The sequence below is a fragment of the Podarcis liolepis genome, assembly GCF_965112155.1.
Source record: "Podarcis liolepis genome assembly, chromosome: 7".
Taxonomy (NCBI): domain Eukaryota; kingdom Metazoa; phylum Chordata; class Lepidosauria; order Squamata; family Lacertidae; genus Podarcis; species Podarcis liolepis.
In genome coordinates, this window is record NC_139561.1 from 73,339,923 (window position 1) to 73,367,188 (window position 27,266).

Genomic DNA, 27,266 nt, shown 5'->3' on the forward strand with positions numbered 1-27,266 from the left:
ATTCATTTGACTGACTTATGATACTGCCAGTTTTCTGGCAATCAGCAGAGCAATCTGCTTTCAAGTTGAACCTGCTCTATACTCCTAAAGATTATGACAGCTGCCTCATTTCCACCTTCAGCTAACTACTGCCCTGATTTCTAAGATTGTGTTTACCAGAATGAGAGCTAGAAACATGCTTCCCGCCCCCCCCCCTTTGAAATAAAACCTGAGATTTATAAGGACATCACAAAAGCTCAGAACAATACACAAACTCAAGCCCAGCCGGACACTTGACACACTGGAAGAAAGAGAGCATTTGCAACTTTAATACAGTCACTGAGCAATTTGTTTTATTACATTTGTTGTGTGTGCAGAACACATACAGGGATCTCAAAACAATTCTTGTAAGAGACAGGCAAAAAAAAAATCTATATAAAGTAAAAAGGTGTGTGTTTAAATAATAAATGCATTTAGCCTCCATATTCTGCCATCGCAGGGAGGAAAAACATGCATATAAAAAGCAAATGATGGAATCAACTGCAATTCCACATGAGCTCAATTGATCAGCAATAGTCACACTGCAGTTCCATAGTCATGTAACAAACACACACAGCTCACTGCTAGTGGATTTTTTTTTTAAGGCACAGCCAGATTTCTTTACAAGAGAAAATAATGTGAATTTATTTGTGCTATCTACATCTGGGGTGATTTAGGAAAGATCTAGTATCAAGGGGTAAAAAATTGTGGGGTGTTATGCTATGTAACGTGTCCCCAAGTTAAAGTGTGTGTGGGGGGGTGTTGTTAGCTATATTTCATTCCAGCATTCTTCCCTCCAAATGTGCTTGTTTACAGCATTACTAGAAAGCAGCAAGCATTATTTGCATACATTTGCATATATTTGCATAGTGAAGTACATCCAGTGTTTTAACAGTTTTATAAGCATTCGAGACAGTGTGAGGGGCTATCTAACACAATCACTTTATGAATTTCTCCCCCTTCATACAGCTGTTGTGGGGAGTGCCACCACAGGTTGAGTAGACTAGCGGCAAACTGTTTAGAGGAATAATTTTACTGTACCAACCCCACCGTTTTCATCACCCTATTTGATGGTAGCAAAAGTGTGTGGAGTGTGTGCGTTTTGGTTATTGGGAAAGGTTCAAGGGGTGCCCAACTCACTAGCGCTCCTTCTGCTTCCTGTCCTGCCGGCTGCCATTTTGAATTTCCCACAATGGCCCTGAAAGATGCCATGTCAGCGCAATGCCATTGGGGGGTGGGGCAGGGAGCTCACATTGGCATCCCACAGCACGGGAGCCAGAGAAGCACCAGTGACTTTTGTATAAAGGGCTTCCCAATTTGTTCCTCCCCATGAAAGGGGATGCGGTTTTGTGCGCCCTCTTTTGTCGTGCCCTCAACCTCCTGCTCCCAATTCAAGCCCAACGTTCTCTTTTGAGATCTTGTAGGCCAACCTACAAAAGGCTTCCATTGATACACCTGAATGGTTCTTAGGCCAGGTGTTTGATGGGAAAATCCACCAAAATCCATCCTGGTTGGAGGCTGGGGTCAGTTTCAACCAACAGTATTGCCCCACACGGCAGGCCCTGAACCCAGAACCTGGCCAAAGAAAGAAACAGCAAGGTGATAGGCCACAAACAGGGTGTGTGATGAGGCCCAATTCCTATCAAAGTTCGCAGGTCAGGGTTATCTGCTTGTCTGAGCTTGGGGGTGGGAGGAATCTTTGGAAAAACAACTTATTCTAAGACCCTTTGGTTCATCTATCTCTATACTGTCTACACTGACCGGCAGCATCTCTCCGGGAGTCTTTTCCCAGCCCTACCCAGGGGATTGAACCTGGGACCAACCTGCTTGCATAGCTCTGCCACTGAGCTATGGCCCATCCCTAAGCCCCTACTCCCGATCTAGCAGAAAATAAGGTCTGATACCTGCACATTCATGCCAAACAATGGCAGATGGAGAGGGCCATAATGAGTAATAATAATAATAATAATAAAGGCCCCCAAAGGGACACGACTTCAGCCCTGAGAAGTGCAGAGAACCACCATTCAAAACAAGCAGCAGAATATACACACAGCAGCTTCATAAACGTATGAGGCGTCTCCCTGTGGTAACTTGGCAAGGCATTATATTTCTTCATGCATTTTGCTCACACGCCTGGAGCAAGCAGGAAACAATTTTTAGGGAGGGAGAAGCGGCATAAACAAAGAGACGTAGAAAAATATATAGAGATATATATAGGCACTGAAACTTAGGATTCTGCCTTCGAAGTGACAATTCTCCCCTCTTCAGCACTGAGCACCGTGCAGATTTCCAAACACCCTGAGTGCAGATTAAGGCATCAACATATGTATGTGATGAAGAACATTGCATAAGAAGCTAGGTGTTACTGGGTCTTGGTTAGAGCAGCTTGTTTTAGCCATGTGAAACATGTATCCATTGCTATGTGAGAAGCATTCCACTTGCGCAATGCAATTGCTCCTTCCTCTACCCTCAGGAAGAGGGTCACCTGACCCTCTGAAGCAGATTTTGAGGGTAAGGCCTGCAGGAGAGAGGAGTTCTGCTTCACAAATGGAAATCTGCTGTGTGAGTCAGACAGATACAACCCATAAATAATTTGAGTTAGCTTGTTCTCAGCATGGTCAGTTCATTTCAAGATCTGCCAAGCAGGGCTGTGAATCTAACTCACAGTTTTATGGGAGCATCTGATGTAACAATGCGCACAAATCCAGATTCCTGGGAATCTCAGCTTTTCAGTTTTAAACCATGTTCACAAGTTTCTAGCCCTTATGGGTGTGATGATAAGACTTGGAACGCTGCAAGTCACGCCTGTTGGCATGCTGAGCATTTAAGTGAGAGGGGACTCATGAGTCTGGACTCACATCCAGACTCATGTGCCATGACTGCTTCTCCAGATTTCTCCCCACAAGTTCGGATACAAGAATTCTATAGCCAGAGGCACCCATAAGCAGTTTTATTTTGTGTCATCAGTTTGGATAATGATTTCACTGACAAAAAAGGGGGAAGCAATCACCAGTGCAATTCATCAAAAAAAAGAAATGCATATAGAATGGTTGGGAGCAAAAAAAGCAAGTTACTAGCTATTTCATTTTAATTTTCAGTTATCTATTCAGGACTGCTATCGTTTCCCAAAAAACATAGAAGCAGATCACGCTGCTTTGGGAAACACATTTTCTGTTAGCAAAATGAGACAGTTGTTCTTTGCACAGCCTGCCTGTCATATCAAAAAACCACAATCTGCTAACACTTTTTCATTGTTTCAAATCACTGGTTTTCAAACAGCCGTCTGGAAGAAGCCAGGGTTGTTGTTGCTTTTTTGGTTTTTTGGATGCTTGTCACTCAGTGAAAAGTGAACATGAAAAAACTCTCCGAATTTCATAACGCAGTTCTCCAGCCAAGCAATGTGTACAAATATATATATATACTGGGGTAAAGTGTATGTTATTATGCACTATATTAGGGGAAATTGCTCTGCAAAACTGTGTTTTAGGGGAAATTGCATGCAATTTTATGCATATTAAGAGAAATTCACACTAAAATGCTGATGATTAAAAAAGAAAAAATCACACACTGAAGTGGAAATGTGGAAAACTGAACCTAAGACTGGAAAAAAGTGAGAGGAACCAGAACTGTCAGATTTCCCCATCCTTACTCTTAGCATCTTGCTGGGACTCAAGTCTCCTACCAGCTCCAGCAGCCACTATGATCACTGATCAAAAATCCTGGGAGCTGTAATCTAATCTAACAATTTCTGGGGGTCCCAGTTTCCCCATCCCTACTCCCAAGACATCTTACGATGAAAATCCTACTGAATCAACAATATGATGGGGGGGAAACACTGCTGGGAGTTCATGCAAAGCTTCTGTAAATACATCCATCAGAACAGGGGGGGAAATCATATGCCATGAATAGAGATCATAGCAGAAATCTTCCAAAGTAATTACATTAATTATGACGGTGAATTCTGAGCACCATTAAAATATATGCAGCTATTTTCCATAAATGTGCTCCATATGCATGCTTCCTTCTGCATTCCTGTTAAATTCTGCAACTTTTCCAGAATGTTTTGGCAAACTAGCAGCTTAGAAATGGGAGATCGTCTATGAAGCAGGCAGTGGAGGAACAGTTGGCAATGGGGAGGTTTATCAGAAATCATGAAACACATCCATCCATTCTCCAAGCTCTGCAGCATCATTTTGGCATCTGTAACCATGACAGCTAGAACCTTGCATTTTAAAAGTAATTTGAAGTAATAAAAACTAAGATCCATAGGAATCCAAACTGTGCAGAATTCTACTGGCACAGAAAGACAAACTATTTGCAGGTTTTTAGCTGAGTTTGGCCAGGAGTTCCAGAATGCTACGCTAAACGCATGATAGCTTCTGAGCTCTGTAATCACAAAACCTAAATTGAGGGCGTAGGGGAATTAACCAGATAATGAAAATTTGCAATCTCTACTAGCAGTTGTTATGATTTTACATGCCACTGTGTAATAATTTGCAGCAAGCATGGTTTCTTTGGTTGTTTTTAAAAGAAATTCGAAATTCCGAGTTCAGTTGGTTTGCGAAGCACTAGATGAAGCCCGGATTAAGGCAAAAGAGGTGTGGAGTCAGGGAGAGAGGCTGATTGTTATCTTAAATGAAGCCTCACATTTTCTTGCCACCTGCAAGGGCTAGAAATTCAACATTGATTTGAAGGTTAGAGTTCCGTTCAAGTTTCTGGAGCTTGCTTCAGATGCCATTATTTTGTGCAGAGCTCCTATCAACAACTCTTGCATATTCTGGTCTATATAGACTATGTGCAGAGAAACGCTTTTTGTCTCTCTACGCGTGTGGGAAACCTGTGGCTTTCCAGATTCTGTTGAACGCCAACTTCCAGCAGTCCCAACCAGCATGGTCAATGGTTAAGGTTGAAAGAGGGTTGTGATCAAGCAATAGATCCAAGGTCCACAGGTTCCCCAGCCCTGCTTTCTTCCATTCCTAGAGTTACAGGTCTAAAGTTTGGTGACAGGAGTTTCACATACAGACACTGTCCCAGGCAGTCACCTAGACCAGGGGTCTGCAACCTTTAAGACAAAAAGAGCCACTTGGACCCATTTCCGAAGAAAAAAAAACCTGGGAGCCGCAAAACCATTGCGACATTTAAAACAAATATATCTCCGGAGCCACGATCTGACAGTGGGCGGGAAGGTGACGCCGGGACGGTGCATGACTAACGCACGCACCGCCCCCATGCGACGTCACAGCCAGTACAGTGCCCGCCACAGTGGGGAGTGTCAGGGCGCACAATGCGCCTCCTTCCCTTGCTAGTATCCGCCCTGGAGCCGCGGCAAAGGTGTAAAAGAGCCACATGCGGCTCCAGAGTCACAGGTTGCAGACCCCTGACCTAGACTCTTCCTGCTACAGAAGGACAGCAGTGTAACCTAAGAACAATGTACATCTCTTGAGTGTTATGTACAATTCCTATCTGCAAGGCAGCCAAAGGCATATAGACATATATATATATATATATATATATATATATATATATATATATGTATATATGTGAGCCTTGGTCTCACCCAAGCATATATGTGTGTGTGTGTGTGTGTGTGTGTGCGCGCGCGTGCGCTTGGGTGAGGCCAAGGCTGCAATCCTAAGCATACTTGCCTAGAAGTAAGCCCCACTGATCTCAACAGGACTGCCTTCTGAGTAAACATAGACAGGATCAGGCTGCAGCTTACACTGAGCAGCACAACTCAGTGCACACAGCGTGTGTTGGCCTGCGCAGCCCTTGGAAAGCTGTACAGCTAAACTCTCCTAGGCTTTAAATCAAGAAACCTGTGTCCTTATTTTCAATGCACAGAATAAGCTTCAGTACAGTAGCATGATCTGTTTGGATGCACACGGGGCTGAGCAGAGATCTCCATTCTTTCCTCTTAGACAGAAATTTTAGGACAACAACAACAAAAGAAACCCATCCATTTTTTCACACATCAATTGCATTATCAGGAGGGGGGGGGGTTTACAAAACAACAACAACCTGCTGCCACGACCATCCTGCCAGCAAGAGGTTGCGCCCCATAGCGGATGGCTCTCCATGCTCCTTACATCCCCGAATGAGGTGGGGGGTTGCCAGGGGTCGGAGGAGCGGCAGCCGGAGGGTTATGCAAGTTGGTTTCCTTGTAGACAAACCAAGCGTTCCCTGCCCAGAGGATCAGGTTGAGGAAACCAATGACCTAGGAGCAAGAAAAGGAGAAAAGAGATGGAGGTTTTGACCTAAGAAGGAACTTTCAGGCAACTAGTGCACCTGCCTGATCCTGCCAGCTGCATCCCACAATTTGCATTTCCGACATGAATTCCGGGGAGAAAATAATGCAGTGTTAGACTCCCAGAACAATCATGGAACGGACCTGCTCCAGTCCCTTCCTCCCCATCACTCCCATGAGGACTACAACTAGCTGGGGATCATGGGAGCTGTAGTCCAACAACCTATGGAGGGCTCCATATTAGCTGTCCCTGTTTTAGCTGTTAACCACTCAAGGTCAGAAGAAAACATTTCCCCCAAGGAATGTTGTTTTAACCACAAAGAGCTGCAGGAAGTTGCTATCCAGACTGGGTGTTTGCCTCAGGGCAGGACGCAATTATCTCTTTCCTTTTGGGCCAGTTTTCTTATTTTAAAAAATTAAGTCCCCCTTGAGCTTTTTGTCCTGCAGCGGAAGAAGTAAAGGTACTCTTGATAAGAAAAACTGTACGATTTACAGAAACAAGGGGGGAGCACCTAATCTACCCAGATACTTCCGATTGAAACTGCAGCTTCCTGAAGCTGGTTTTTTTTTTCTTTTTTACCTTCAGGGGAAAATATTTCTGTGACTGAACAGACTATGCCGTTTGAGCCTGAGTGTCCAGGAAAAGCATTTTACTGTATCGTATTAAACAAGAACCTCCTCCAACTTCAAAGCTATTGTCACCAAGACCTCAAAACCCTAAAAAAACAGAGTCATGGAAGTTCAGAATATGAAAATTAACCGGTCCCAATGCATCTTGCTCTGAAGAGCTGTGTATGAATCCAAACTGATGCACTGGGATTAATATTTTTTTATTAGAGGATGTTTGATTCCAAATCAATCTACAGGAAGTACGGCAGCATATATCACCCCTGAGGGATTTGGATGTGCACAGAAGTGTTTTCAGCAGGGGCAACAGGAAGAAGAATATAATAAGTCATGCAAATCCTTCCAGGATGGACGAGTGGTAGGTCAAGGTCAAAACCCAGTTAGTGAATGTTGAATTCGGAGAATAGCCAGCCTACACTCCTGTCTTAGCCAAAAGGTTGAGATGCCAAGGATTGAACCTGCGACCTTCCGCACCTAAAGCAGATGCTCTACCACTGAGCTATGGTCCTTCTACATGCTCTGATTAAATTATGTGAAGCACAATTGCCTTGCTGGTTCCTCAAGACCAGGGACAGCTTATGTGGTGCCCTAAAGATGCTCGTGGGACCACAACGTTCAGTCAAGGGTGATGGAAGCCGTAGCCCAGTAACATCAGGAGGCCGCCATGTTAGCTATCCCCAAACTAGACCAGTATTGTGTCTCCTGGGACAACTCTCAAAGAAAGAAAACATGAGGATGGTGGCTATTTCTGGTTGCTTGTAACCCCAGCATCTAGTAATGCATACATACCACAGAGACATTCAAGGAACCCAAGCTTCTGATGTCATTGAATTGACATCGGTTGGTTTGGCTCACGCAAGGTTGAAGTTCCGTTATGCTGTGTCCGGTGGATGTTTTGATGTCTGTGAGGGCCTTAGCCCAGGCTGATGTGCTCACCAACCACAGGAAAGAGACGACTACTGTGATAACAAAGTCCTGCATCAGGAGAAAAGACAAGCACCCTTAGCGGTCTTTTCTTTTCTTTACAAGTTTTTATTTATACTTTTCAAGTTTATACATTTCATTAGTTTTACAGTCAATTTAAGATTTCAAAGTTTGACTTCCTTCTCCCTCTTTCTGCGGTTCCTTAAATTTGTTTTTTAAAAATATCTTCTGCATATCCAAATTCATTTAATTTGGATTCATTTAATCATCTACTTTAAATATATACTCTTATGAAACCGCAGGTTATTACAATAATCCTGCTAATATTTTTATCTGTTTGCAATTTATCTGTAAATACTCAATAAACCATTTCCATTCTTTTATATTAAAAGTTTGTTATCTTGATTTCTTAGTTCTTCCGGTAAGTTTGCCATTTCTACATATTCCATAAGTTTTTGTATCCATTCTTCCTTTACTGGGACACCTGCTTCTTTCCACTTTGGGGCAAGTAGCATTCTTGCTGCTATAGCAGCATACATAAATTTCTATACAATTTAGGTAGTTCTGTCCCTATAATTCCCAAAAGAAAAGCTTCTGGGTTTTGTTTTGTTTTTTACAAAAGTTGTTAGCTGTCTGTTCTGGAGGGAACGGTGGAAGATGCACACAACTGGTCACCAAACCAGGTCGCTGCTAAGGTCTACCCAGGGCTGATCCACACATACACCTTTATTATTGCTCAGTGACACAGCAGCTGAGCATGTGGGTTGCTTGCAGTCCTATGTGGAGATGCCAAGGATGGAATTTGAGGCCTTCTGCATGCAAAGCTGGCGCTCTACCAATGCACTAAGGCCCTTCCCTATTGCTCCCTTTAACTGGAGAGGTCTTAAGACTGCGCCTCAGACCTTGTACATGTTGAGCACCTGCCCTGCCACTGAGGGATAGGCCTTAATGTTTCTGTGCTTAAGAAACCCCGTAAAGAAAAAGGTTGGTAAGCTGGAGAGGGCCCTGTCTTGGTGTTCAGAATGCAACTCAACATGCGAAAGGAATGCCACACTCACCAGAGCTCCTGCAATCCCAGCGGCAAGGAAAATAGGAAGAAAGAATCATTGCATCATAGTTAGAACATCTGGAGGGCACCACACCTGCCCAGCTTCAAGGGTAACCTCTTGAATACATCCAGAGGTCAGGTATGGGCCCCGGATGCTTCACAACCAGGAAAGGCATATTAAATAGTACAAAATGCCTATATGTTGTGTATTAAGGTAAAGGTAAAGGCACCCCTGACCATTAGGTCCAGTCGTGGCCGACTCTGGGGTTGCGGCGCTCATCTCGCTTGACTAAGCTGCTTCTGGCGAACCAGAGCAGCGCACGGAAACGCTGTTTACCTTCCCGCCAGAGCGGTACCTATTTATCTACTTGCACTTTGACATGCTTTCAAACTGCTAGGTTGGCAGGAGCAGGGACCGAGCAACAGGAGCTCACCCCGTCGCAAGGATTCGAACTGCCGACCTTCTGATCGGCAAGTCCTAGGCTCTGTGGTTTAACCCGCAGCGCCACCCGCATCCCATATGTTGTGTATTAAAATAGCTTTCATTTAATCAGAAGTTAACTTTTGAGTGATCTCTAGGGTTTTAAAGAGAACTCCTATCTTCCAAAACAATCCACTTCCTAACACTTTTTAAAATAAGGATTTAAAAGTGTTTCGTTTGGTAAAATATCCACGGTTAGTAACCAAGAAGTACACAGAACAATCTCTAAAGCTGTTCAGAACCAGCTATGTTGACTGGGCTGATGGGAGATGCAGTCCAACAACCTTTGAGGGTCGCCGGTTCCACCACCATCTACTACTAACAGAAATGGTCCACAAACAAGTGACAATCTGAATGTAATGATATTAAGAATAGGAATCACCAATTTAAATATTTTTTTTGTGGTGGTTGGATTGTTCCAGACAGTGCTTTTTTCTGGAGGGACGCAGGGGTACACATACCCCTAAACATTTTGGGAATCTTTCTACTTGTGTCCATTTACTGTATTTATTTTCCCCAATTTGAACAATAAAATTGTGATTTTCTTGAGTAAAAATGAGAGTACCCCTAAACAATTTTTTTTAAAGCACTGGTTCCAGATATAGCAGCCCATTTACAGCTCTCTCTTGGAGCATGGAACACACAAATCAAGTATACTCAATGCCCAACTGATAGGCAGCACACATATCCTTATTGAGTCCTATAAATTATGGGGAAGCAAGGCGTTGCCAACTTACAATCATGGGGAGTTTACCAGTGCCCCGATACAAGTGCAAGTAGCCCACGTAGAGCACCAAAGCAGCCATGCAGTACAGGAACACGAAGACTGCAAAAGTGACAAAAAATTGAGCGGGAGAGGCGAAGTCTCCCACCAGGTAGTAAGTAGTGTTCCAGATGCTGAGACACTGCTTGCTTGAAGGAATGTCAAACGGAGACTGGTGCAACCTTGAGTTCCGGAGAGAGAGAGAGAGAGAGAGAGAATGCTGAAGCTCAATTTTCCATTCGCAAGATTCCCAACCAAACAGGGGAAATGCAAAATAAATCCCCATGCAACATTTCAGCCTGCGCTTCGTAGCTGACAATTGTTCTTTCCTTCAACTTTGAAAACCATAGTAACTTTTAAAACTCTTTTAAGTTTAAAACCATCTTGCCCAGAAGCTCTCAGTCTGAAGAAGATCCCCCTGGCATTTCTCAGAGGAAGGAGGACGTTGAATAGGTAGCAAAGAGCCTTGCTTCACTTGGTGGGTAGGTGGCCAAACTAATATTAAGGTAAACAGGGGTGGGAGGGAGGCACCAATTCAGCATAGGGCTCTGCCATAGGATTGTAGCCTTAGTTGCAAAAAAGAAAGAAAGAAACATCTGTAGTAGCTAATGTTGGGTTTTTTAAATTAATTTAATAATGTTAAAACACGTAAAGAGGAAAAGGATGACAGCTGTCAAAACAATAGCATACACTTCAAAGAAACAAACCTAAGGCTGCAGGCCAATAAAGTTCTGAACACCTTTTAACACCACATATTAACCAGAGATGTGGGTGCTCAGGAATGATGTTATATGGTCTAAAATGTTATATGGTGGTTACTCGACCTCCCTCGTCCTCAGGGCCCACCTTGCTGCTGGATTGGGACCTCTTCTTTCTGACCCAGGGCTCCAAGCAACATCGGACACCAGAATAATCACTGCCATTTGACTTTCCCAAGATGGCCCTCCATGATGCAACCCCGGGGGATTGTGGGAAACTGAAATGGCAGCCAGACCCAGCTGTCGTTGCTGCGCTGCTGTAAGAACCGCTGTGGTCTCCCATCAAGGTCAGCGAAAGGCATTTTGCTGCCCGAGGCAGAGCAGCAAATGGTGCCACCTTCCCTGCCCCATTGCCCAAAGCCAGTCAAGTTATTTTGGCGCCTGAGGCAGAAAACCCCACAAGCCACCTCATTCTGCTCAGCAACAAGGCTGGCATTGCCTCTCACGGTGAAGTAAGCTCTGAAGGTCTCAACGACAGGCCCCAGCTTCGAAAGGCACCTTGCCCACAGCCTGCTCAAACCTGGAACCAGCCATTCCTGTCCACACACACGACATTCCCCAAGTCTAGGGCAGCTCTTTGGAGAGAGACGTGTTTGTTGCGTGGACAATTAGAAGGGCCTCTCTCTTTGTGCCACAAGTGGCAGCGTTCCTCAAAGGGATAGATGCTCTTACCTGAAAGGATACGCAAAGTTGGCTTGAAGAGAAGCGTTTGTGCCATTGTAGCAGTTGAGGATAAGGGAGGTTTTTCCACTGTAACCTCCACAGGTGGCAAATGCAAAGATGGCAAAAATCTGCGAAGAACCAAGACAAAAGCAAATATATGCGTTAGTGCAGTTTTCGGGCGCATAGGCACGTACACCATGGAGGAGGGAATGCATGCTTTCTGGGGGCCCTTTTACATCATAAAAAGTTCCTATGCTCTGACAGGGTGAGCAGTAATGGGTGATCTTGAATTGTGGATCTTCTGGGAGCCTGTTTGTTCCCCTCCGTACAGTTTGGAGCCATTGCCTCTCAGTGATGCCATTGGGTTCAAGAAGCTTTGCCACCATTCTGCCTGATTATCACTGTAATTATAATTGTTGTGACTGTTAATTTATAAGGCACCTAAAGTTGCAGGTCATTCTAAATCAGCTGGGGCTGATGGGAGTTGGAGTCCACAACGTCTGCAGGGCCGCAGATTACCCAACGAAGGTAGATAGACTCTTGGGGCAATACTGTGTACTCCAAGCAGGGGGAGACAATTCTTAATACTCCTCAGATTTATTTTATCTTAAAAACTACAATAGATTCTTCTGGCTGATTAGAAAGAAAGGCACCAGCCCATTCCAGACTCTAATATTCACGCTATCAACTTGAAGGGAGGGATTTAAAAAAATAAAAAAAAAGTTTATTTTTTAAGAATTCAGAAAGATGATTCCCCACTTGCAGTCTGAAATGGTACAACGCATTCTACCGTTTCAAGAATCTTAACACTTTTATTTGAAATAATTTTTTTTTTCTTCCAGTAGCACTATTTTGACTATGGCAGACCAACACGGCTACCTATCTACTACTTTTATTTGACAAATTTATAGCAAATAAAGTGTTCTCAATTGCTGGCTGAAAGATAAAGTCCAGAAAGGACCAATAAAACAACAGCAATGAAACAATGAAACATTGTTAACGGGGCCGATGGAAAAGCAGCTGGCGTTAAGACAATATCTTACTCATAAAAGGGCTTCTGAGAAGAGAAAGGTCTTGACAGCTTGTTTAAAAAAGAAAGAAAAGAGGCTAATCTTCTGGGTCTGCAACACCAGATTCACTGATTTGAGAATCTGATGGCTAACAGTGAAAGAGTTTGGGGTCATACCTGTACCATACATTCAAAGTACATGGATACCACTTTAACAGTCATGGCTTCTCCCAAAGAATCCTGGGAATTGTAGTTTACACCTCACCATTCACAAACAACAGCTCCCAGGCTTTGGGGAGTGAAAGCGATGTACTTGTATGGTATGATTGTGGCCTGGTGAATTGGTGGTGCTAGACTGAAAAAGGATGGGACCGCCAGGGAATCTCTCTTTGCCTCTACAACCCACCACTTTCAAAGAAAGAAAGGTCTAACCTTGCAGAAATCAAGCTTCCTTTCTCATTCAAGAGGCCCTGAGCCTGCCATGACCCTGCTTGTAGAGAGACATGTATATTTTTTGTGCCGCACAAGCTTCACATGAACTGTGCCAACTGGGTTGACCCACAGTCTGTGGCCTGCTAGGTGAAGCAAGCAGAGAATATCCTGGAAAGCAACCCTGGGCAGCTGTACCATGGAAGTGTGGTAATTAGCCTCCTAGAAATGCCAGCTCATGTTGCATAAACTACAAATTTTATAGTCCTAGGTTGTTACACAGGATTAGCCTTCCTGTGCTTCAGCATAATCTCAGCATGCACACTGACTTGCTTCGGTGAAGGTAAACTGTCCTCCATCAGTTTATTTAACACACAACTTACAGTAGCCTAAGACGAGCTTTTCCCAACTTTGGGTCTTCTCCACCTGTTGTCGAACTACAATTCCCATCATCCCTACATAGCAGGACCAGTGGTCAGGGATAATGGGAGTTGTAGTCCAACAACAACTGGGGAACCAAGGTTAAGAAAGGCTGGTCTAGACTACCTTATAGCAACACAATCTGCATGGGACTGACTATGAAGTACCTTTGGGAACTTCCATTGATCCCAGAATGCAGCAGCAAGTATGTAAGCGGGCACCCACTCATATTACACTGATCTTGCAGTAGCTCCTCTGGCTATCAGCTTCTGGGCACAATTTAAAAATGTTAGGAAATACCTTTTAAGCCCTAAGTGGCTTGGGTCCACACCAAATGGACCACCTTCTCCTGCATCAGTCTACCAACTCCCTAAGCGCTAGTGAAGGGACCTTCTCTGTATCCCATATACACTGAAAGCATGGTCATCAGGGCCTTCTCAGTGGTGGCACCCAAACTGTGGAACCTGAGGTTCAAGCGACCCCTCCTGAGTTGTCATTCAGCAAAGATCACTTCATTCCATCTGGCTTTTATCTGAAGATGTTTTATCTAAAGATGGTGGCTTGTATTCAACCGAGTTCTAGTCACAGAACAGACCTAATGAAAATAATGTCCCTGTGTTCGTAGTGCCCATTAATTTCAATAGGTCTGCTCTGAGTTATGACTAATACTGGATATAAAGTTGTGTCTTATCTGCAATGCCCATCTCTACTTGACCTGTCCAATGCCACTTTTATTGGACAGTCCCTGGCATGTCGAGGCAAAGACTCCTTCCTGAAACCCTTGAGATTAAGGCTGGGCTATATCTGGTTTTCAACATCCTGATATATCACCAGCTGTTAACTCTGTAGGCTCAGCTCTCTCCTGCCTCCTGCATGGGGCGACAAATCACAATAGCAAGCAATGGCAAAAAACACATTTTCCCATGCATCGTGATTTGTGTAAATATTCAGTGTCACTTGGGATAGGAAGTGATGGCCCTAGATTGGCTGATTGCTATCAGCCACATGCTAGTTTGAAAATAAGCTATTTCCAGTTTAACAAATTGGGGGAGGGGTTTTGTTGAAAAAGGCTGAATTCATTGTATAAATCTTTCGCAAAAAAGGAGGGTTTCTGTTTTGAAATCTTAACTGGCGGTCATCAGAATGCATTTAATGCCCTGGGGAAACTGTGGATTCAACAGACCAGGTTCAACGGAACTGCCTTGCAACCATTTCCGGCCTTGGGGTGATATATTGCCCCATATCTCACTTTTTAGGCAGGCAGCAGTGAAAGAGTCAATTCATTTCCTCATGTCTCCATGTACTTCCTCCTCAACGCAATAGATTTATTACCCAATGTCAGTAGTATTACTAGAAGCATGGAAATGGCATTTATGAAGAACACCACCAGCCTAGCCTATATCAAAAACAGCAGAGACACAAAAATGATAGCCTATGTTTGCAGAGCCCAGATCCAGCAACGCAGGCAGCAAATTAAATTGGCCAGATCTGTGCTGCCTTGCTTATTTCGTATTTGGTGCCCCAAATGTTGCTGCTTACATGTTGCCTTTATGTTCAGCATCCCAATAAGCAGGATATTTTTGGTACTCCCATCACATATACCAGTGGCTGGTCAAACTGTGGCCCTCCAGGGTGTTATTAGACTCCAACACCCATTAGCCCCAGTCAGCATGACCCATATGGACAAGGATGATGGGACTTGGGTGTCAAGCAACATCTACAAAGTCACAGATTCCCCAGCCCTGATGTACCCATAGTGAATTCAACTCTCCCACTGCTCATCCTTGTAGCCAAAATGGTACAGTCAAACCTTGGTTCCCGAACGCCTCCATTATCGTATGTTTTGGCTCCTGAAAGCTGAAAACCCGGAAGTAAATGCTCTGTTTTTTTAACGTTTTTCGGAACCCAAAAGTCTGACACGGCTTCTGCTTGAGTGCAAGGAGCTCTTGCAAACGACTGGAAGCCATACCTCGATTGTCCAACATTTTGGAAGTCAAACGGTCTTCCAGAACGGATTACGTTCGACAACCAAGGGGTGACTGTACCATCATACATACACAAGAGAGAAACATCCAACAGGCCTGGGAGAAACCCAAGGTTTGTTGACATAAAAATATTTCCAGGCAGGTTGGAAACCTAACAGGGGAAAGGAAACCCCAAAGCAACATCGTGAAGACTGAGCATTTTCAGTGGGCACAGAACACAGGCTAATGTTGGACGAGGATGATGACAGAAGACAAGGGGGGATGAGAATGCAATACAGTATCCTGGACAGGAAGATTTCGCAATTTACTGTAGGCCTCACCTGTTAAATTTAGTTCTGATCTTGCAAATGTTACCCTATCCCCCATCTGTACATTTATTCCTATTAGTGCTTTTATCTTGGGACTAAGTGGGTTTTTTGCGTACCTCCACACCATCCGATCAGCTTAAGAATTTGTTTAAATCCTCAATAATTTTAACGGCTGAGCATTGTCATGAGGAGGCCTAGCAAGGCTTCAAGGGCCGGCAGCTCCTCCTCTCTCGCACTCAGGAGGAGCCAGTCATTCAAGCCGTGCCATACTTGGCTCTGCGCTCAGCCTCCTTGCCCTCACAATACTGAGGCAAGAAGGGGCAGCTGCCCCCACATAATCATTAAAAAGCAATAGCTGCCATATTTTTCGCTCCATAAGACGCACCTGACCATAAGACGCACCTAGTTTTTAGAGGGGGAATGCAAGGGAAAAAAATATTCTTTAAAGGGAGCTCTGAGCAGAGCCTGTATGCATCCCAGGCTCTGCTCAGAGCTCCCTTTCATGAGCCTTGTGGAGTGCATGTGCGGCGCTTGCAGGCTTTTCCCCAAGGAGGGAGAAGGGCAGCCCGTCAGTGACTTTAAAGGGAGCGTAGCTCTTGAGGGCTTTGCTGGGAGGCGGAGAAAGGGACAGAGCCGCATGCTCTGTCCCTTCCGCCACCTTCCGCAAGAGCCACGCGCTAAGCCATAAGCCAGGACAGCAAGCAGGATTGCTGCGCAGTGATCCCTCTTGCTTTCCTGGCTTATGGGATAGCCGTGCGCAGCCTCTCCCAGGCAGCGGGAGGAAGGCTCCCCCAAGAGCCACACACACGCTCCACGTGGCTTTTTAAAGGGAGCACTGAACAGAGCCTCCCACCTGCATTTGCTCCCTAAGACGCACACACATTTCCCCTTACTTTTTAGGAGGGGAAAAGTGTGTCTTATAGAGTGAAAAATACGGTAGCGGAGGTTCTGCCCCCCCCCCAACAAAAGGCCTGCCCCCCACTAACAAAAACCCTGGCTACATCCATGCACTGAAGGGGTCCAGGCCCCACCCCAAGAGATATTGGGGGAGACAAGACCCCTCGGTCCCAAAGAGCCCACGTCCTTGCTACCAAATGGTACCCCCACCAATGGTGTGACTCTTACTCTGGTGCCTGAAACCCTTCATTCAGAACTCAAAGCTGATTCAGTCCCTACAACTGATATAATTGGGACTGTTTCCATTCCTCTTTTTGGTATGCTCGAAATTCTACGTGGAATCCCAAGAATGTCAGCTTTCATTTGAGAGAGAGAAGTCTTAAGGAATCTGTCTGCTCTATCTGTTAACCGTTCTCCAATGACACTTGGAAGGAACTCTTGCAACCGTCTTATTCACTGTGTCTCCGAAGCTGTGTACACACGATATATTTAAAGCATACGCCCCACAAAAATTATGCAAAGTGCAGTTTACCTCTCGTGGAGCTACAATTCCCAGCACACTTAACAAGCTAGAGTTCCCAGCATTCTTTGGCAATGTGTTTTGAACGCATGGTGTGTACATATCCTTGCAATTCTTACTGTATGGTCAAAGACGCCGTAAAACAAATTAAAACACCAAGATCATACAGTTTCCAACACAAAGCATTAAACGGTACATTTCCTATCCTGCAGGAAATTGTTCTTAACGGAGAATATCCAGTTTCCGGTTCCTCTCTCGCGGCCACCTCCTGTTCTAACAAAATAGTTACCTCATCATGAAGCTTAAGCCTCAAAATGGCTACTTGTGGAGAAACAGGAGTCTCAGTCAGAATGGGGGGCAGGGGCAGGAAGCACTTCAGATTCCTATAGTCAAGAATCCCCTTTTAAAAACACCAACATAATTTTTTTTGCCTACACCTTTATAGCTATGGGAAACATGCTGAATTTCTCAGAGGTCTACATTATTTTTGATCAGCCTTCATCAACCTGGTGCTCTCCAGATGTTTAGGACTATGGGCACCCCCAGACTGTCAGTTTTTTGCGGGAAAGATTCTAGCATTTACCAGAACTTTAGGCTTCCAAAGTGGATTAACGTGCTGGTGCCTTGTGCAGCAAATCAACAACAACAACCACCTGTACTTTTTCCAGTTTAGAAAGTAAGGGTGGAATGCACTGAGAAGTGTGGGATAAATGATTAATAGGGAGGCATGTTAGAGCGTGGTGCTGATAATGCCAAGGTTGCAGGTTCAATCCCCGTACAGGACAGCTGCAAATTCAGGTTGGACTAGATGATCACTCTATGTCCGGGGTCAGCAAACTTTTTGAGCAGGGAGCCGGTCCACTGTCCCTCACACCTTGTGGGGGGACGACTATATTTTTTGGGGGGGAAACAAATTCCTCTTCATGTAAAAACACCAGGGAGGCCCCACAAATAACCCAGAGATGCATTTTAAATAAAAGGACACATTCTACTCATGTAAAAAAACGCTGATTCCCGGATCATCCGCGGGCCGGATTTAGAAGGCAATTGGGCCAGATCCGGCCCCCGGGCCTTAGTTTGCCTACCCATGCTCTATGTAAACAACCTGCAAACAAAATACGAGGAATTCTCACTGCCTGGCAAACAAATCGGAGCAAATACTCAGTCAATACCAGACGTTTTGTAACCGCCATGTAAGCTCTGTGCAAGCAAGATTCGGAAGAACGCTCAATAAGTAAGTTGCAAGGAAGAGCCCTGCCTCCCTCCATCAGCCACAGGCAACACGGCTGTGCTAGCTGAGGCTGATGGGAATTGCATGTCAAATTATCCCAAGGGCACCACGTTGGCGAAGGCTGTTTTAGATGCTTTTGGCAATAGGGAGCTCCCTTGGCTCCAGCTCTTCCAGAAAAGTTGAGCACGAAATGCTACTGTGCTGCAGAAATGAGACTTTTAATTCCCCAGCAGTGCAATTCCTTGGGGAGGGAGAACGTGCAGGTATCCATGCTAACTTCTGTCCTGAAGTTCAGACCACACAAACAGCAAATGAAAGTTGGGAGATGAGATGCCCTGATTCTCTTTACTTTCCTGGGTGTGGCATCTTCAGAACGATCAAGAGGAGAGTCTCAGGAGACGTGTTAAGAGTCCATTTTCCAGCTGTTAAAATTGCTTGTGAAGTTACACCACCAAACGTACAAAGTACACGTCAGGCTTTTTTAAAAAAGACAAGCTGCTTAGACGCAACCATTCCGTTTCTTTCAACACACACAAAAGCTAAAACAAAAAAGCAAAACAATAACACACACACCCTTCCCAGACACATTTAAAAGGCTGTAGAATATTAATCAGAATATTACTCAGCCAAAGGCTTGGTCGAAGAGGAATGTTTTATACAATTAATTCTATGGAATTCAAATTGTAATACCACATGAGAAATAAGAGAAACAATAAAAATACAATTAAAAAGTCATTCAGCATCTAGGCACAGCCCTTTACAATTGTTATAATAGGCAGGAGCATTATTAAGCTGTTCAACCAAGGCCCGCAGCAATTTTCAAACGGTCACTGTGGGGCCAGAGGAGCTTGGGAACTCGTAATTTAAACTGAGGGAGTGTTGGCCCTTCCATGCATGCCAATGATTCAACCAGAAATGCCCCGATAGTCCTCTAACCTAGTAACAGTCTTATTCCTTTCTATTTATGCTGTCCTCTTCTTAATAAAGTTCTTGCCGGTTTTACCAGATGTTGACCTCGAACGCCTCCATCTGCACATCTGGAAGAATTAATTCGTTTGTATGTTACATTTCCAGGCACTTAAAACATCTTGCATGCTCTAATGTTCCAGCATACCCCATAAGTCTTTGAAAAGGAAAGACGAGGATTTTGGAATAAACCTGCCGCCGGAATTGCTCCAGCAACCAGAGAGGGAAAACAGGCTGTGAGGGGGTGACTTTCATCAAAAAGGAAGGAGGGAAAACCCATTAATTCAACATTTCGTTCTGCCTACCTAAGCATGTATCGAAGAATTTGTACTATTAAAACAAACATGTTGCAGCTTGAAAAATGTCGTTGCCTCCCCCTTTCTGATCGCTACTAGCTCTCTTGATCTCTCTGGGTACTTGGGATATTTTTGCACCAGAGCTGGCGCAAGACAATTTGCTGTCTGTGGCAAAGGCTAAGACGGCACGCTCCCTTCATTTCATGAACAGAAGCAGACTGGGCTGGCAGCTGAATCTTAGTTCAGCACTTGCAAGGAGACAGGCTAGATTAGGAGGTCTAGGGCAGGCCATGTGGAACGCACAAATGCATGCCCTCCAACATTCCTCAGATGAAAATAGGGTCATTTCTTACTCCCCTCCCAACCCTCCTTGACCTCCTCCTGGCCCGCTCTCCAGCAACTGCTACGAACTGCCCAAGGAAGGAGGGCAGCGGCAGCAGCAGCCATGGAGAGGCCACAGGGTGCTCCCTCGCGGCAACCGTCACTCAGGACAAACGCCGCCTCACCCTCCTCCCTCACCTCGGCAGTGGCAGCACTGGCAGGGGAAATAGGGACATTCCAGAATAAATCAGAACCTGGAATGGCTTTCGTAATTCCAGGACTGTTCCTGGAAAATCAGGACTTTTGGAGGGTATGCAGCCGTCTCAAAAACCTGCCAGTGCTCTCCACATCTGTTGCCTGAGGCAACTGCCTCACTCTACCTAACGGTAGGGGTGGCCCTGCATTCTGGACTGGGAGGGCATCCTTGCCTACTCCAGACAGGCTGTCACAGCTGATAGGCCATTGGGCCACATCTGTGCCAGAAATAAATGTCCAGACTTCATCAATCGGCTGCACAATGCATACCTGTAAAGAGTTTCAGATACCCTCTGGATTCTCCCCGTCCCCTGCCTCGCAACCCTCTGTTAAGGGCTCACAAGAGGAGTAAGGTGTCTGCGGTCAAACCAAATTAAAAGCAACTGGATTGCAGCATATAATACACTTCACTTCCCAGCATCTGACTTCAGCTCCAACTATCCACAAGATGGGTGGGCGGGCTTTAGGCTCACGGGAGCTATGTTGTTTTTGTGCTAGATCCCTCAGGTCTGCCAGCTGGAGCTCAGGTGCAAAATACTACCAAGGGTGGGTGGAGGCAGAAGCAAAATGGTGGCTCAGGGCAAAGCCAACTGCCTGCTTGCATGTGCAAGCTTCAATATGCAAGGACAAATCTATATCCAATTTGCAACTAGGGATGGATGAATCTGTCAATTTCAGGTTCTCCCAGTTCCTTTTTTTCCCCAGTCTTCAACTCTTCGCATTTCCAGCTTGTGCTTTTTTAGAAAAAAAAGTCATGAAAATGCAGCGGCATTTTTAGTGTAAATTTCTCCTAATATACACGCATTTGTATGAAATTATGCTTAACATGTGCATTTTCGCAAAGGAATTTCCACTAATGTGATGCGTTTTGGCATGTTAAATTTGCTAAGATATGCATTTCCATGTACACTTTATCCCAGTTTATACATTTTTGAACACATTATTTGGCTAGAGAGCTGCACTGCAACGCTTGGGAAATTTCAGTTCTCGTACTGTTTCATAAAGGTGTGATTTAGGTATGTTTGCCTTTAAATGCAAACTGAATCAAATTTATCTGCCATCCCTATCTATAAAAAGATCAGAGTTTCTAACAGGCCGCTAACTGGTAAGAGGGAAAATCTTCTGTGTTGCTGTCCTTAAACAACTGGGAGTCAGCAATCTAGACTAAACTATTGCAAAATCACTCAGCTCCATGAGTAGATCCAGATATGCCTCCCCCACCACCTCACTATGCAAACACTCTTGTGCGTTTCCATAGGACGTGAAAAATTCAACCTCATCTCACAAGAGACTGAAACTGAAAGTACTTTCTAGCAAAGGTATACTATACTTCATACTCTCATTATAGCCCTATTTGAAACTCAAACTTTCTTCCCTTTTTAATATTTTTCCCCGGGTCATTTTTTTTTTTTGCAAAGTATTTTTTAAATCAATTTTAATGAATTGATACATAAACATACATTTGAAAGTTAAGCTTACACTGTTGCAGAGCACATCAATAATGTACACTCATCTTAGGAACCATGACTCAATATATTAGAAATGGTTGGAATGAAGTTATATGGTTTTAGCAGAAATGTAATAAAGAATTAAGTAAAAGTTGATTGATAATGGGCAAAAATGGAAAAATTGAAGGATAGACTGTTAAGATAAATTATAGAAAATAAATTGAGAAAGATGGAAAGAATTTGCTGAAATAGTTAACTGAACTAGAATACAAAAAGGGAGGTGTGAGGAGGTCGAGGAAACAAGTAAATGAAAAGTAAAGATATGGAATATTGTATGTGTTTTTAAATGTTTTTGTTTTTAAACGTTTTTGCTTTTTTGTTTCGATGTACTGGTTTTTTCTTTTTTTCCCTTTCTTACTCTGGTTTTCATTTTCTTTTGATGTATTGTATTGTAACTTTTTACTATCTTCCTTTTTTTTCTTTTTCTGTAATTGTTAAACTTTTAATAAATATCATTTTAAAAAAAAAATATATTAGAAATGAATGGGGTATAGATTGGATGCTGCATCCAAGTAAAATTTAAAGAGATAATGTGATTTATTTATTTTTTTTAAGCGGATTTACTAGATCAAATAATAAGTGAAGGTAGGAGAATATTTATGAATTTTGTAAGCTTAACTACATGTCTTACAACGCAATCCTATACATATTTACTTAGAAGAATATATCCCATTGAGTTCACTTGAGTTCACTCCCAGGCTGAGAATATCACTGCAGCCCTAATTCCTTAAGGTTTGTATTTTCGTGTGTTTGCCGCACTTTGCAGGCAACACTCAACCCAAACCATGGCTGAGAATGAATGAGCGAGCCAAGAGAAAAATCACAACCACTTTTCTCCTCCTCCAATCCTGTTGGCTGCTGCAGCTGCGCTTACTCAGAGCTAAAGCTATGGTTTGGCATAGTGTTACATCCAAACCCTGGCTTGTGACTTGTCTGTCCCAGACAAACCATGAGCAGTAACCCAAGAACGAACCTTGGCTACAGATCATACAGTCATACCTCATGTTGTCATAGAATCATAGAGTTGGAAGAGACCACAAGGGCCATCGAGTCCAAGCCCCTGCCAAGCAGGAAACACCATCAGAGCACTCCTGACATATGGTTGTCAAGCCTCTGCTTAAAGACCTCCAAAGTAGGAGACTCCACCACACTCCTTGGCAGCAAATCCCACTGTCGAACAGCTCTTACTGTCAGGAAGTTCTTCCTAATGTTTAGGTGGAATCTTCTTTCTTGTAGTTTGGATCCATTGCTCCGTGTCTGCTTCTCTGGAGCAGCAGAAAACAACCTTTCTCCCTCCTCTATGTGACATCCTTTTATATATTTGAACATGGCTATCATATCACCCCTTAACCTCCTCTTCTCCAGGCTAAACATGCCCAGCTCCCTTAGCCGTTCCTCATAAGGCATCATTTCCAGGCCTTTGACCATTTTGGTTGCCCTCCTCTGGGCACGTTCCAGTTTGTCAGTGTCCTTCTTGAATTGTGGTGCCCAGAACTGGACACAGTACTCCAGGTGAGGTCTGACCAGAGCAGAATACAGTGGCACTATTACTTCCCTTGATCTAGATGCTATACTCCTATTTATGCAGCCCAGAATTGCATTGGCTTTTTTAGCTGCCGTGTCACACTGTTGGCTCATGTCAAGTTTGTGGTCAACCAAGACTCCTGTGTCCGCTTCAGGTTGCGTGTTTCAATCTTGCGTCCCACGGCAACCAGGAAGTACCGGAACGGGTTACTTCCGGGTTTCACCACTCGTGCAGAAGCGCTAAATCGCGCCACGCGCAGGCACAGAACTTCAGCTTACATCAGTTCTGCGTTACAAACAGGCCTCCGGAATGAATCCCGTCTGTAACACGAGGTTCCACTGTACTTTGTTTGGAGTGAGACAAACCATGACCCACAAGGCTCAGATGGACTGGGGAAGGAGCAAAGTGGCTGTCATTTTTCCTCTCGACCTGTCCACTCGCTCATTCATGCTTAAGCCATGGTTTGGCGTAAGACCACATGTAAACAAGGCATGCATGTTTAAGCACCTACTAATTTAAACCTCAGATATAAAAATGCCCGCTGTTGCCAGGCTTAAGCAACTGCCCACAGTAGCAAGAGACTCATAACCTTTCTCTCCTCCTTTGTACTGCAACCCCAAAGTGACCACAATCTATCTAACAACTTTGGGAACCCCTGGAAATGCCTATACAGTGGTACATCGGGTTAAGAACTTAATTTCTTCCAGAGGTCTGTTCTTAACTTGAAACTGTTCTTAACCTGAAACACCACTTTAGCTAATGGGGCTTCCTGCTGCCACCGCTGCACGATTTCCGTTCTCATCTTGAAGCAAAGTTCTTAACCCAAGGTAATATTTCTGGGTTAGCGAAGTCTGTAACCTGAAGCGCCTGGAACCTGAAGCGTATGTAACCTGAGGGACCACTGTAATCAATGCCATGAAAAATCAGTACTATTTTTCTAGAAAAAGAGGTGTCGGAGCTCACCATGAACGCCTCCCTTGTTGTCTTTTAATGGCAATGGCGCCCACCTGAGAGGTGCCAGAACTGAATTCCTGTGAGTTCCTGCTGAAAAAACTCCTATGAAAAACTATTTAACCCCCTCCTCCCCATTAGTGTCCAAAGTTATTCCAACTCCCGCATCTCCAAATAAAAAGCAAAGGATAGAGCCACTGTGCAAATTCCAGATGTTGGGTTTGCCAAGGACCTACAAGATGGCTAAGAGGTCTGGGGGCTGCTTTGTGATTTGGGGGTTCCTCTCTCTCTCTCTTAATTTACTCTAATGGATATTTATGCACACTTTCATGTGCCCAACCAGGAGTGCTTTTCGTATTTTGAAAATAAATGCTCAAAATAGCCAGCGGCACCATTTATGCAAGCCTGCACCACTCAAAATGCAAGGAGGAGAAACTGAACGATTGCATACTGCCTTGGGTCTAAAAACAAAATAAAACCTCAACCATGAAAAACCATGGTGTGTCAGGAAGACGAGTTGCAGACCAGCCTTGTTACTGACACGACTGTTTCCTATGCACAAATGAGAATTGGTTTTCACATGGAGAAGCATTCAAGCATGCCTTCCACACCTACATTCTGCAAGTCTGTACCTGTCAGAATACAGGTGAAATAACTGTGGTGGAGTGCTTCTCGTGATCCAAGAACCCTATGTAGATACAGTATCGTGTGCACTTTCCTTAATGTGTAGATGCTTTCTCTCCCAGTCTTGGTGAGAGGGAGGTACAGTGGTAACCTTGGTTCTCGAACGGCTTGGCTCCCGAACAAGTCAGCTCCCAAACGCCGCAAATCCGGAAGTGGGGGTTCCAGTTTGCGAACGTTTTTTGGAAGCCGAACGTCCAACGCGACTTCCGATTGAGTGCAGTAAGCTCCTGCAGCCAATCGGAAGCCACGCCTTGGTTTTCGAACTGTTTTGGGAGTCAAACAGAATCCCGGAACAGATTAAATTCAACAACCAAGGTAACACTGTATTCCAGAAACCCTTGTGGAGTTTGCCCCCCATCCCCGCTCGTAAGGGGAAGCAGTGCTTGACACTCCTGTTGTTCTTTTTTTTTTAAAAAAAATAATTTTTATTAATTTTAACATATAAATTATAATACATACCACAAAGCTTCACCACTTATACGATCTTTTTTTTTTTGGACTTCTATCAGCACCTCTGATGATCCACCGTTTTAACCACTTCTTATCCATTTCTTAAATTCATATTGCCTTTAATTATCTTAACTAACCATCCTCCCCTTTATCCATCTTTGCAATAGTTCCAATAATTCACCACAAAACTTCTTGCAAACCTACAAACGTAGTCTGATCATCACAATTACTTTTCAAAGAGCCTGTTAATTTACACCAGTCTTCTGTGAATTTCTGGTCCCGCAGATTTCGAATCCTTCCTGTTAATTTATCTAGTTCTGCATAGCTCCCGCTATTCTAGGTGCATTTCGCAACATGGAATTTCATTAGTGCGAGCCGTTTCTGAGCTCTGGGCGCAGTACTGTGCCTAAATTTTCATATTAAAATTGCAGAGTGGAAGGAAAAGAGGACCTTTTTCTGCCTCCCCACTTCCAGCTACTCACTGAAGACTGGAGAAGAGACCCTCTTAAGAATATTAGCAGGGTGGGCAGGGGAAGGACTAGACTATGTGAAAAATGAACATAATTATTTTAGGTGCAGTTCATTCATTTTCAGCTTTGTATTCTTCGTTATTTAAAAAGCGCACCTAGACGTTCCGTTGTCGCGCCCATAACCTAGGTTTAAGGTGCCATTTAGCTCCTAGCTTTCATATCTTAGTTTCTAACACTGCTTACAGAGTTCCACATGCTGCGCCTCCCCAGCGTGGGGAGCCTCAGGCGCCAAAACATTTCAGGCCACAACCTGTTCCTTCCTACTTATAGGAGCATAGAAAACTGCCTTTTAACTGATAGTTCAGGGTGGTCTCCTCTGATTGACAGCGGCTCTCCAGGATTCCCAACAAGGATATGCTAAGGTCCTGCATGGAATTCCCTTGAAGTGACTTGACAGAGACCGGCCTCAAGTGCAGTCATTGGGTTCCCTTTTGCCCCCAGAGTAAAAACTCCTTTGAGCAAGAATAATCCTCAGCCTGCGTTATGAGAATGGGCCAGTTTCTACTCCACGGTCCACTGACCTAAAGAGACTGGATCTCCTCCACACCATGAAGTTCACCCGCTGCAATCCCGCTAAAAGTTCATTACCTTGCAGGGCATAAAACTACAGGTCACTTTTGGCACACGTGCTGCTCCTTCCAACGTGACGCACGGAAGGACAAGTCCAGGTTTTGCACAAGCGGCTGGGAGCCATTAACCTGCCTGCGTGATCTCTCGTTCCCAACTCCCTCCAGCCCTCCCATGACCAGATCTCCACTCTGAAGCACATGGTTTGTTTGGAAATAGAACACAACAGACGTCCCCGCCCTGCACCAACTATGCAAGGGTGTGTGTGTGTGTGTGTGTTTAGAAGCGGCCCGGAATAGATCCCTGGAGCGGGGTGGGCTGGAAATACACGAGTCCCCTGCAAATCTAAGCGAGCTTCGAAAAGTACAGGCCGGAGGCCACGCCTGTGTTTATGAAGGGAGGAAGGCAGGAAGAAATTCCAGTGGGAGAGCCAAACAGGGCTCGCAGCCAATACCTGCCCGGGGGGGGGGGTTAGGGGTGGGTAGGGTAGATCCTGCCAGGAAACGCGGTGATCAACCCCCCCCCCCCAAAAAAAACCCGTTACCCCTCTGTGGCCACTGGCCCAGCCCCGCTCTCCGATCCCCTGCCGTCGAGGACTCACCCACTCGAGGACTTTGATGAAGCCCAGCGGCTCCTTCACGGGTCCCAAGTTGATCTGCAGCCCGGACATTTTCTGTGCGGGAAAAGAGAGGCGGCGGAGAGGTGGCTCAGTCTCTCTCTCTCTCTCTCTCTCTCTCTCTCTCTCTCTCTCTCTTCCACCGAGGGGGAGGAGCGGAGCAAGAAGGGGCGTTCACAGCCCGCTAGCCTCCTACCTGACTCACTCGCTCCAGGCTGGGCTCGGCCCGACGCTGCGCGTGCCCCGCCCCGAGAGCGCCCCGCGGCCAGAGC

The 27,266-nt window shown here is 44.7% G+C and overlaps 1 protein-coding gene across 1 annotated transcript; it reads right to left on the minus strand.

Annotated features, from left to right (window-relative positions):
- Positions 1-305: 305 nt before the first annotated feature.
- Positions 306-27,266, minus strand: LOC310710981 (synaptophysin-like protein 1). The gene is made up of 6 exons (XM_083512389.1): positions 26,980-27,266; positions 11,536-11,654; positions 10,080-10,287; positions 7,679-7,864; positions 5,401-6,232; positions 306-5,060 (listed from the first exon to the last, which is right to left on the minus strand). Exons 1-5 carry the CDS (start codon positions 27,046-27,048, stop codon positions 6,101-6,103), a joined length of 714 nt encoding a protein of 237 aa, XP_083368515.1. The 5' UTR covers positions 27,049-27,266; the 3' UTR covers positions 306-5,060; positions 5,401-6,100.